Raw genomic sequence first — 12,517 nt, 5'->3', positions numbered from 1 at the left:
TGGTATTGGAATATGATTCTCATTTACACCAGGCTACTTTACACCACTCTGGCAGTGTCAAAGAGCTTTAATGTGGACGTACATGTAATTCACTCCTTTTCCAGGCCCCTTTATACTCCATAGCAGTGTGAAATAGCTTCAGTGTAAATGAGAATTAGGTCCCATGCCTTATGTGGAAATATTTTTTATTTTAAACTGGAACACTGCACATCTCAATTCACAGACTTAGCTACCGTCTTGTATTCAGTCCTTACTGGTATAATCGTACTCAATAACACCTCAAAATCTGGTATCAAATTGCTGCATATGTGTAATACTCAATAATGTTAACAGGAGTTAAGTGTATACACTGATGACAGAATAGACTATATTAATTAACTTACCCCTTGATCTGTTTTAATATAACTGTAAGAATTTCTGCATGTCCCATGAATTTTTACATTGCTGATTAAAGGGGTCAAAGAGCTTGCAGATTGTGGCATACCTGTTTTGTTAGTATTGCCTGTTTGTTTACAGCTAGATTTGTCTTTGATTAATGCAGTACATATGCAGTCCTCTTATGGAATGCAAATACTATTAGCATGAGGCATTCTCTCTGACTTTTTAATTATTTTAAATGGCAATGTTGTATTAGTTATATAAATTTCAAACTCATAATAATGACAGCCTAGACTAATTACTCTTTCTGTAGTATGATAGCTATGCTCTTGAACCAAAGTGTTGGATTATGAAATGAGAGACTAACTAACCATCATGCCCACCATCTCTTTTAGGGATAGATCTGCCATTTATGATGATGCCCCATCCTCTCCTCCCAGTCAGCCTACCTCCTGCTTCAGTTGCAATGGCAATGAATCAGATGAACCACCTCAATACTATAGCTAACATGGCTGCTGCAGCCCAGATGCATAGTCCTCTTTCCAGAGCAGGGGCCTCTGTTATTAAGGTAAGAGTGCAATATTTGATTTAGAAAACAATGATTTATGGATAAAAACCCACTCCCAGTGGCATTATACTGATCCCTTGGGAACATAAGTGAGCAGCTATGTGTTTGTACAGCAGCTAGCACACTGGGTCCAGGTTCCTGGCAGGAGTTTCTAGGTGCTATTGCAGTATAAATAAATATTGATAACATCACTAAGAAAATAAAGAAAAAGCAGCTCTGCTACTGATGCAAGTATGTAATATTATTAAAAACAGATACTAACATGGACCAGAGGTTGGGAGGGTAGCTAGTGTTGCACCTAATAATGACACAAAAGCTATTTTAAAATATAGCGTAAAAACATACTTTCATTTTGTACTTAAAGGAAAGTGCTGCAGGTAATCCCAGGAATTCTAGTGCAGTGAGCCTTACTTCAGTATCTGAGAAAAAGTTCAGAAAATCATTAAAAGGACTTTAATGACTGTAATATGAGATAGGACTCCTGCTTCTTTAAATGGTGGATAAAATATACTTAGACTTTCAAAAGACTTTTTATAAAGACTCTTGCAAGTAGGCTATTAGGAAAATTTGGTAACCATCTTGAAAGAGCAAGTCCGGTCATGGATTAAAAATATGTTAAGAGATAGGCATACATTCTCAGAGGAAAGAGATTAGAAATGGGAGTGTCAAGGATCAAGATTGACGGGTTATATGGAAGAGCAGGTAGCTACAATGTGGAAGTTTTTTTGTAAACTTTCAGAAAAACGGCATCTATCACCTTTTTATTTGTGCAAAAAAATAAAAAGGGCTTTTTGTCAGTTTTAATATTTGAGCATGTGTGTTTCTCTAGCAATTTTAAAAAATAAAAACAAAGTTTAGAAATTGTAACTCTGTTATGGGGTCATTATATTCCCATTTTTTGTCTCTGGGTTTTTGTGTGCATGTGTTAAAATATTATTTTAAATGTTAGGATTATTAGGTCTTATTCTCTGTTGCTTTGCCCCTTGTGTAGTCATTTTCACTTGCACAAAGTAGGTGTTAAATGCTACTATTTTGGCACACAGCTTCCCTTACCACCAGTGGGGTGGGTGGTGTAATACCTCTGCAGCAGCAGTAGGTGCTGGAGGCATTCTAGCCAGAATTACTCCTGTCTGACGTAGGGGATATGCAATGAGTGGCCACTGCCGCAGCCTTTCACAGGATACAGCATGCATCCTTTGCTATGTCAGTCTGTTTGGGGGTGTTTAGTGATGCCTTCCTCCCCTTTGTTTTTCTGACTGCACAATGACTATGACTGTGGCTGCCCCTTGTGTAAGTTTCAAGGGAAGATGAAAGACTCCCTGTGTTCTGTCCTTTCTTCCTGCACCACAGTCTGGTACTGAATGGCTGTAAAGTGCAATAGGATTCTCAGATTAAATTAACTATATAGAAGCAAAGTATTGTTTTTGTCATTATTTATTATTCTGTTGTTATATCACAGCACCTTGATACTCTTTAAATCCATGTAATACGAATGCATAAAACTGACCATGTTTTTAGATATATCCTAATTATGATGTGATATGGCTACTTAAAATTTAAAACTGAATTGAGTATACTGTTTACCTAATTCCATAATTAGACATCTAAAATACCATTTAGCCCATTTCCTATTAGTGTGTGAATGGGCTGCTTTAAAAAGGATTTGAATGAAGTCATCATGCATTTTATATCATATTTGCCATTTAGAAATAAGCTGTCCTACCAAAATATGCATGATCAGCAAAGTTAACATTTAGTGCTCCAGAAAGAAATGTCATAACTATGAAATTTGATTTCTTCTTGACAGGAACACTATAAATTAGGCAGTCACAATGGCCAGACTCAGAAAGCCTTCTTTGCCATCTATAATATAATCTAATGTGATTACAGTGGCACCTGCTAACGCTGCTATAGTTAAGGGTTTGTCAGTGTCTTCCATTATAAATCCCTACTTTCAGGGATTTACAGCTCAGCTGTAAAAACTTGCTCCAACTGAAACTTGGCTAAAAAATTTCAGAATTATCTGTTCAGTTAAGTTACAAGAGTAGAAAATAAATGAAGGTAGTATGCTTTTTTGGTGTGTCTGTAACTTAAAAGAAATTCTATTCATTGACATTATTTTCAGATCTCTAGACCATACGATTGAATAGGTCCTTTCTACATAAACTAAAACTTTTTTTTCTTCTGAATTTTATGGAGCAGTTCTACACCAAAACTATCAGTACTTTTCAGTAAGATTTTTATTATACAATGGATCCATAATATGCAAATACATATGACTATTAATATGCATTCAGAGCATATAGTACACATAAAGGAGTCGTTAAGGTTTATGCTGAGAATACATATTAAATAGAATGCTCAAAATATGGCTAAATCTTTTCATGTCCATTACAACAATATTGGGTGCAAAGAAGCTGAGCCTTCACAGTATATAAATGGATGCCAAGTGCCACTCATTCAATGTCACAACACAGTGAGCATACAACTCAAGGTCTGTGTTAAAGATTTCCGACCCTTATTGGTAACTGATTTTGAACCTTTTACCCAGACCAGGGTCTTCATCCTAGTCATTCCCAGGCCTGCAGGGTTGCAGGGTGCCCTTTACCTATAGCCAGCAATGAGGTCTGGATGCTCCAGTGGTGTCACCAAACCAGAATAGGTCTTCAGCCCCCCAATTTATACAACCCAAGCTCAGATAGTCTACAAAAATTAACTGTAAGGATCCAGTTCTTTTCTGCACCAAGATCCACTGAGCACAAGAGAACTGGGAAGAAGCCTATCAGGGAGCCAGTTATAGCTCCTTGTTTCTCAAGCTTCGGCTACTCCACTGCTGTCCCTGCTGTAAGTTAGAGCAACCTTGGACCCTAACTTATTCCAGCTGGCTATGGTCTCCAGAGCACATACTCAAACTGCGACTTTGGCAGAGCGGAATTGTGGCCCGCAGATCCCAGACATATACTTTACACTAGGGTGGATGTTTGGGTGTGGGATGGGGGATCTAGCTCCATTGGATTTAAACCAGTCGAGTGGCAATTCTCAGCGGGCCGCTGCAGCCAGATTCTGGCTCCTTTGCTTATGCAGCACAAAGAAGCCAGAACAGGGGGAGGGAATCTGGTCCTAAATCTGTATAGATATCATCACAGGAACTGTTTTTCCTCCTACCTCACTAGGTAAACTAGGAGCCTGCTTATCCAGAAATTGCTTAATGGCTTTTATGGCCAGAAGGGTACTATGATCACGTAATTAAAGACTGTATCATAATGCATATACACAAAGTGGCAGAATGAAGATTGCTTGGAAAGTCTTCATTCTGGTATTTCCTAGCTTTTGATTGCTTTACTTTACAACCTTCATAATGTTCTTTTCATGTAGGGGTTTTAATGTAATTTCCTATGTTTTTAAAAACTTAAATATTGACAAAACAAAAATACCATTATCTAGAATCATACTGACCCCACATCAATAGGGCTGGGATCTTTAGATCCTCAGCACAGTCCTCTGTTGTTTGAGCCAACATAGTAACTGGTGGCAGTAGAAGCCTGGTGTCTTATATGTGGACTTGCCACTAAAGCAGGGTGGAGACACAAAAAGCAGTGGGTTTCACTGCTATTTACAAGACAGCAAAAGAATGTTTAGACTCAGGAGTAATTGGTTCAATTCCAGTTTCTGTAGGGGAGTGTGCTGTAGTGATTAAAGACCATTCTGCTCTGCCCCTAACCTCTCCCTATCTCCTTCTGCCCCATCCAACCTCCCCTCTCCTGCTGCCATCCTTCCTACTCCTGTCCCTTTCTTCCCCTGCTCCTGTTCCCTCCCCCCACCCGATTCCTTTAACCCACCCTCCCTGTTTGCTGATGGAGGAGGATTGTGGAGACTCAAGACTACTGTGTTCAACACCAGGTACTGGAAGGGGGTGTGGTCTAGTGATTATAGATCCTTCTGCCTCTGTGGCAATACACACAGAGACACTATTACTTCTCAGGAAAACTGTTGTAAGAATTTTTTAACATGGGCAAACATCATATTTTCCCTAATCTCATTCTCAGAAATGGCTGAACTATTTTAGCTGAATTTCTCTCCCACCCCCCAAAACTAACTCATTTGCTCATTCATCCTGAGGCAGACACCTGGCATGGAAAATTTAACCCAAAGCAGTTGTAAAGGATGTATGACATAAATTTGAAATTCCCTAAATTAGAAAAAAGATGGGTTGTGCAATCATGACTGAGCAGTGCTGTTTTCTGTGTGCTGTATAACTCTTATACCTGTATTTATCTGACAGAGAGAAAAAAAAATCTCCCAACCTCTGAATTCTCAAAACCAGTTGCCAAAAATACAAAAACATAGATATATTGTAAGGATTAATACATGTTTACTTTTTCCTCTCTATGCCAGCCCAACATTTTGAAACACTTTCAGAATAAAGTTCAACTTTTTAAATCTAAATTTATAAAAATTATAACTTTTGATCACATGTATTTTTATACTTTTCCATCTTATAGAATTAATTCATTGTTGCCAACTTGTAGATTAAATGATTGCTGGAATGTCAGGGAAAGATCATACAACAGAGAAAGTAATTTGAGATAACTTTCTTCATGGCTAATTTGAACAGCTGAGTCCATTGCAGAAAGCAGAGGATGTGCAGTCATATATCTTTTTATCCATTGCCATGCAGGTACTGCAATGTTTGGACATACTCAGATGTCTATAATCTTATTTAGCCTTGTTTCATTTAAACTACAATTTTATCTCTTATACGCCTTTTCCTCAGACGTCAAGTATGTATTGTTTATTAACATTGGGAACTGCATGTTTCCAACATAAAGGGGAACTCCTGAATGTTTGCGTTGATTCTGAAGGTGGAAAAGACATTATAAGTTGCAAACACAATTGCTTTTTTCCCCAAAGTTAGCATGGTAATATTGTTAGGCCAAACACATAGCCTTTAGTTGTGGCTCAGATCCTTTTAGCATTGGCTCAGCCATTAGCATTTGTAGTTACTAGCTAATATAGTTATTACATAACTATAATATAGCTATGACATCATTAGGCCTGGGTGTGTCCTTTCTTCATTCAGTTATAGCACTGGACATGGCAGAATTCAAAGGACCAAGGATATGTATGATGATTCCCCTGTACAACAGCCAGTGCATTATTAGTCAGTTTTTCACCTTTGCACATTGACAATACTGATAAACAAATGTAATGGCAACTTTGTAATATATGGGTGAAAGGTGCCATAGTTTTTTCCCTCTGATTACTAATTTAAGAAATTCCAAAGTGGGAAGCTCTTGTTTGGCTGTTTACCAATACCGTCTGATTAGCTGTGATTTTTTGTTTGTTTGTTTGTTTGTTTGTTTGTTTGGCTGAGCAGCTGGCAATTAATGAATTGATAGGAAATAGTCACAAGGCGGTGGAATTAGCAAGTGAACATCTGGTATTAAAAATTAGTAAACACAGAAGAGGTTTTTTTGTGATTTCTTAAATTCAGTAGGAAAATAAATACTAGTTGACTACTACTGAAATGTTTGGTGCACACAATTAAAAATATTACTGCCCTGTACATGGAATAAGTATATTGTATGTGAGTTCATTTCAGATAAGAGTCCGAGCAGAAGATAGTAGGATCCAGCTGACTCTTTGGCAGGCATCCAGCCACATCTCAGTCATTCTTTTTCCTTATTTAAAATGTGATCCCCAGTTCTTGTATAAATTGCACTCCTCACAACTCTAGCTCTGGAGACCAGGGGAGATACTGAGTCTGCCTATCTCTTTGCCTATTCCCCTCACCCAGATCAAGGTCTTCCAAGTTTTGAGCCTTCCTTACCCAAGGAACACAAGTCCAGAGGTTTCTCCTGAGGTATCATCTCTCTAAAGGATTGGTGTGTAGTCCAGCTGTACATTGATCTAGCATGATTTCTGGTTTAGACTGAGCCAGAATTATTATCTGTGTAAAAGTGGAAATGCACGTTGTGCTTTACCTCCAGCTATACTGCCTTAGTTTAGGACCATAAACTTTAGAACAAGTATTAAACATTTTTCATAGAAACTAAAATAATCATAATGCTAAATTAAGGTCCAACTGGAAAAGAAATATGAATCCTGATATTAGCTGTTATCAAATGATAACACATTATTTGGTAACAGTAGTGTTTGTATATTTCCTATTAATTCTGGGTGAAATTCAGCCAGGAATGTAAAGGCAATGGGAGGCCTTCAAAGTAGAAAAACTGCCAGATCTGTACAAGAGGTGGATAGCTATGGAGCAGGCATCCAAGCTGACTCTCCACCCCTGCCCCTTCATATCTCTGCATTGCATATACCACTTCTGAAGAGACATTTGAGGATGGGGAAGTGGTTGCAGGATTTGTTGCCCCTCTTTTAGTCCTGATGCTGTTATAGCAGCCACAAAATGAGCTTCTGAGCTGTCCTGTGTCCTGCATACGAGTTCTGCAACTTCACCCTCTGTGTGGTTTGACACACAAAGCCCATTTACATGGTGACTGGAGGTTTGGGGTGAATTTCTCCTCAACTGTTTTGAGAGTCTGAATGATGGTGAAGCTGGCCTTGAGGAAGGCAAGTATAATACTGTAGAAACCTAATTGGGAGTAGTGCATAAATAAGTAAAAAAAGTTATTTTTCAAGGGTATACGAATTATGGTTCTTCCAATAAATTCAGCAGCTCCAAGTTTATTCTCAGATTAGTGGCAAATACTTATCTGGAACTTAAAACCAACAACAGCCCACCACATTTTTCTCTGCCCCCATTTTCATTAGCAAAGTCTGTTAAGTTCCAAGCTCGCTTGCCATTATAGAGCCCTGTAGAGTACAGAAGGAGCACATCAATTAAATATGAAATATCAAGACAAATGTATGAATAAAATATCCAGTATTCAGACAAATGTCCAAAACCTGCTTGTCAGCAATGAAATGCCATTAAATCCTTTAGGAGCTCATTAATAGATTAACATTTGGAAGAGTAATTACAGCTACATTGGAACTGAAAATAAATAAAAATAAAAAGGCAAATCCAGCAGCATGGCTCTTCTAAAACTCTTGACATATAAAATGAGAACCAATACTATAAAATATTAGAGATAAGGAATTAAAGTTAAGGTGATTATGTCAAAAATTGGTAAGCCGTTCATATATACTTCTAATACAATTATTGTGGATGTAAGTTAGTTATGGATGTTATGTTAGTGCTTCACATTTCTTGTGTGGAATAGCACCTCACAAGGGATGCAAAAGGGATACTGAGGTGAAAGCAAGGATGTCCCTGAAAATTGGAAGAGCTGATGACTTTAGTGCCATTAACCTAAATCATAACTAAAAGTAACTATGTCAAGCTTTGTAGCTACATTTTCTGAGCCAAAGCAAGACGCTGTCCTTTAGTAAGACAGAAATATATCGTCCTTCAAAAGGATTTAATACTCCAAAAGTCTTTTTTGAGAATTGATGGTACAGCTCTGTAAAGAGAAGAGAAAGATAAGATATATAAAGTACCAGTAGGTATTGCAGATAGATAAATAGTTGAGATCTTCAGACATGTTTTAATTCTTTCATCAGATTTCCAAATCTGTAAATTATCTCTCTAATTCAGTGCATTATAACCTGGTTTATGAATTGTGAAAAATGTACAAAATGTGAAAACAAGCTGAACTTAGGAAATATGGCGTTATTTTAGAAGTAATATTCTTCTGATACTATAAATATAACGACTGCAGAAGCAGGCTGGACTGCAGCCTGTAGTGGAACTACAGTTATTTTTAATAGAAAAAATAAAATATATGAACAGTAACAGGGTTGTAAAATTCATAAATGGCATAAAATGAAGTCATAATCGTGTAAAAAATATTAAGATTTTAGATTTGCAATTTTCCCATTTAAATTCCCTTTTTGATTTGTTACAAATACTGTTAACCCTGTGTTTAGAAAATGGTGAGGACATTATCACTTGTGTTCTCATTTGTAATAAAATAGATTAACTTGCTGTGAAATTTTAACTAGGCTGAGACACAACAGTAGCTGCCTAATGAACCAGAGCACATTGCTGTTAAGTAGCTAAATAGATGCATACTGATTACAGGACTGAAAAATGGATGTGTTTACTTGCAAAGAAGAAACTATTCATAGTGCTATTTATTATGGTAGGAGAAACTCATACACTTCCAAACAAACACTTAGAAATAGACTATTTTTCAATCAATATCTAGGCTCAGGTGATAATATTCTATCCTCATGTATAGTACATATGATGTAGAGAAAATTCCAGCTCTTCTGTTGTCTAAAGGGAAAACTGTATCTTCCCGGTATATGTTAATTCTGGTAGGCAGTAAAATGTTAGCTGACATAATCAACAAATTCTTTCATAAAATGATTCACTGTGTAATTAAATGTGACATTATTATTTGACACCTTTATTTCTACCTGAACATTGTAAATCCAACGTAGTATGTGTTTTAACGCAGATTATTTTAAGTAGATCGCTTTATAGTGGGAGACAATGTAGGCACTGCAACCTTCGTGATGCGGGGTGGGGGATATTTGTCCCACTAGCTGGAAGAAAAGTGGCACTGCCCTTTTAAGGGCTTCCTTACAATGGATGGAGAGAAGGGGGAAAGCTTACAGGGCAGGGCAGGAAGCAGTTAGGGAAAGTCAGGAGCAGGTCACTGCACTGTCCTTCCTGCTGGTCAGAAGCAAGGGCCCAGTATTTATATGCCATGCAGCTCTAGGGAGGCCCTCTTTTACCTGCATTGGGCTGACAGCACTCACTCACCCACCTGCCCATGAACAAAAGGACCGAGTTCTCTCCTAACCTGCTGGGGGAATTACGCTAGTTGCCCTTTTTGTTGGGGGTTGGGAAGGAGTTTTTCCCTGAGTCCCAGATTGGGTGGTTTTTTCCACCTTCCACACAGGATCTGTGGGACCCTGTGCTGTGGAGTAGGAGGTTAGATTATAATGTTGCAATTTAATATGTAAAATTTTTGGCAGATGTCCAGTGCAGGTACTCATTAGGGAAGGGATACAGTTATCGGATGAAATGGATTGCAAGAGGATGTAAAGGAATCCATCCCATACTGGAGCAGTAAAAGGAGTTTCAGGCTTCTACATCTTGTACAGTGGGGATCCAACCCCCGCTCCTTTTCCTAATCCCTTTTAAAGGACTTGAGGAAGGGGGTTTGGGGCTCTTATACATGGAACAGCGAGGAACTGACCCCTTTCCTTTTATAATGGAATGGTCAGGACCTGGTTTGGGATTATTTGGAAATGATTAAGGAAAGGATGATGGCCAGACAGTGAGAAAATGCAGTTATCAGAGAGAGCTTGAATCCTGTTTTTCCAAATCATCAACTTCTGAATTACTCAAATAATTTTCATTTAAGGATGGCATATACTGCTGTATATGTGATTTCTGAGTGTTAATGTACAGTAATTTGGTTTGTTCAGATTTTTTTGTAGAGCAGTTGGCAAACTCTTTCCTTGGCTGTTCACATGCTTGTTATAGGTACATTATGTATTTTTGTGGCAAATTAATCACTGAACATTCTGAGTTGAAACAATGGTAGAGGCCCTTTTAGGTACACAAGATTGGGACGAATGTCAGGTAGGCTATGACACATAAAAGGAGGCAATTAAAGATAAAGTCACAATTTTGTTCACCTGGGTCCCAATCCTAAAGCTGCTACTTGATCAAATTTAATAGAAGGTCCATGCACAAAGAACCAACAAGATCAGGGCTGTATGTGTAGAATTCATTGATTAGTAAAGATACCTCTAAGGGGGTGGATGGAAGCCTTCTAATGTGACACAATAGAGGGAATGTCAAGACAGGAAGCTAGGGCATAAAGGCCTCTCTCCTGGCCCCACAGGCTCCTCAGCAGCCACTAATTCCCAAATCCTTTTCAGGGCATTTCAGAGCATAGAGGGGGAAAGCCAACAGGCCAATAGCTTTGACATTGTACTGATTTGCTGTCAGGTTTGGAATAGTTGGATATTACTTGCTGAAAACAGTTGATTTTTTTCAAAACTTAAAGCTACTGAGGTTTGACATCCCTATAATAGATTCATATCTATTAAAACTTAATAAACATCTTTAATTAGCATACCAAGACTATTGCAATTAAAAGTCTCTCTTTAGGTTTTATTAGTTATTGTATGTTCATTAAATAACAGATAATTAGTGAGAACACATCCATTGAGAATTAACAGCTATGTAATAGATATGCATCTGTTACATGATTCCAAAGCTCAGTTGTTATTTAATGTATAATAACTATCCTATTAAAAACACATTCAAGGCTACATTTTCAGTGTGGTGTGACTGGAATAAACAAACACCACCCATTATGGTTAAGAGGAGATGCTCTTTAATTCCCTGTGCATCATGCTACAATGTATCCCTAAATATAAAGTTGAGTGTATTTTGGAGATGTGGTCTTAATGGGTAACAGAATATTTTTAACACACTAACCAGACTGCCATTGGTATTAATGAGTTACAGCAGCAGATAATGAACAGAAACTATTAAGTTAATCATTAGTAATTGAGAGACTTTTAAAATCTACAAATCTGCTTCTAAAGATATTTTATTGATTTGTCATGTTCTCTACCCCAGCCTCAGGGGGAAGAAGAATTCAGTCACTATTGAGCTTCTTAGCGCATGGTCAGAAGGGGCCAGATCACACCATTTCACTGAAAAATCTTTGGGAATGTACCAGGAAGGGTGGAAAGCTGAAAAGTTATCCTCAGAGCTTCCCCAGATTATACTGTGGAGAGGTGGGGAATTTGTCCTTCTCGCAGAATAGGCAAAGAATTCAGCTCCCAGAACTTATGGCTATCAGGGAGCTGCCAGAGGCTAAGATTGTCCACAAATTCAGGATTGTCCATCCCTAATCCCATCCACCTTCCTCGTAGCATGGCTCCATTGCAGCCATACTGCCAGGGACTCTCCCTTCAGTACTACCTTTGAAGTGTTATAGGTAGTCTACTTCATGGAAGGAGCCACAGAGAAAAAGGCCCAGAAAAAGTACAGTCTCAGCCTGCAATAGGTGCTTTTTGGTGGATTTTCATAGGTTATAGGATGTGGGAATAGGTGGGAGGGGATAAATGATGAAAATGCGTGTTACAGCTATAATTTTGAAAGCTGTAGGAAAAATAATGCATATAATGTTGTTATTACAGGTGGACGAAGTGGGAGAATTTCATTTTGGGTAAAATTTTGGAAAAATTTACCATTTTTTGGTTTACTCCTTTTTCTTTACCCAGAGTATTCTCAGGTATATTTGAACTGTGAACCACATTTAAAAAGTTGTGTGTGCAAACGTGCACATGCATATGTTAGCTTTTGTAAGCATATTCTTATATTTACTTCTAAAAAATGTTAATGCAGAGTTAACATTGCCTACCTCTGGCAAATCCTTTGATCTATTAAAGTTAAACCTCTGAAAAATCAGAATGAGCAGTGTTAAATTAGTCTTACCATAACTCTTTATTTTCAGGACAATCTCCAGATACATGTGGAGTTTAGAGCCCTTTGAAAATTAAAAGCAGGTTGGGGGGGAGGTG

The 12,517-nt window shown here is 37.9% G+C and overlaps 1 protein-coding gene across 7 annotated transcripts in view; it reads left to right on the top strand.

Moving 5' to 3' along the window:
* The window catches only part of DACH2 (dachshund family transcription factor 2), a 480,235-nt gene that overhangs the window by 390,710 nt on the left and 77,008 nt on the right, over positions 1–12,517 (top strand). For all 7 annotated transcript variants that reach the window (XM_074964449.1, XM_074964452.1, XM_074964446.1 and 4 more), the window contains one exon: positions 774–946. In XM_074964449.1, coding sequence (XP_074820550.1) covers positions 774–946 — 173 coding nt within the window. The remainder of the gene's footprint in view (positions 1–773; positions 947–12,517) is intronic.

The sequence above is a fragment of the Natator depressus genome, chromosome 9, assembly GCF_965152275.1.
Source record: "Natator depressus isolate rNatDep1 chromosome 9, rNatDep2.hap1, whole genome shotgun sequence".
Classification (NCBI taxonomy): Eukaryota; Metazoa; Chordata; order Testudines; family Cheloniidae; genus Natator; species Natator depressus.
The sequence above is the reverse complement of the archived record's forward strand: the minus strand, read 5'-3'. Positions and strand labels throughout refer to the sequence as shown.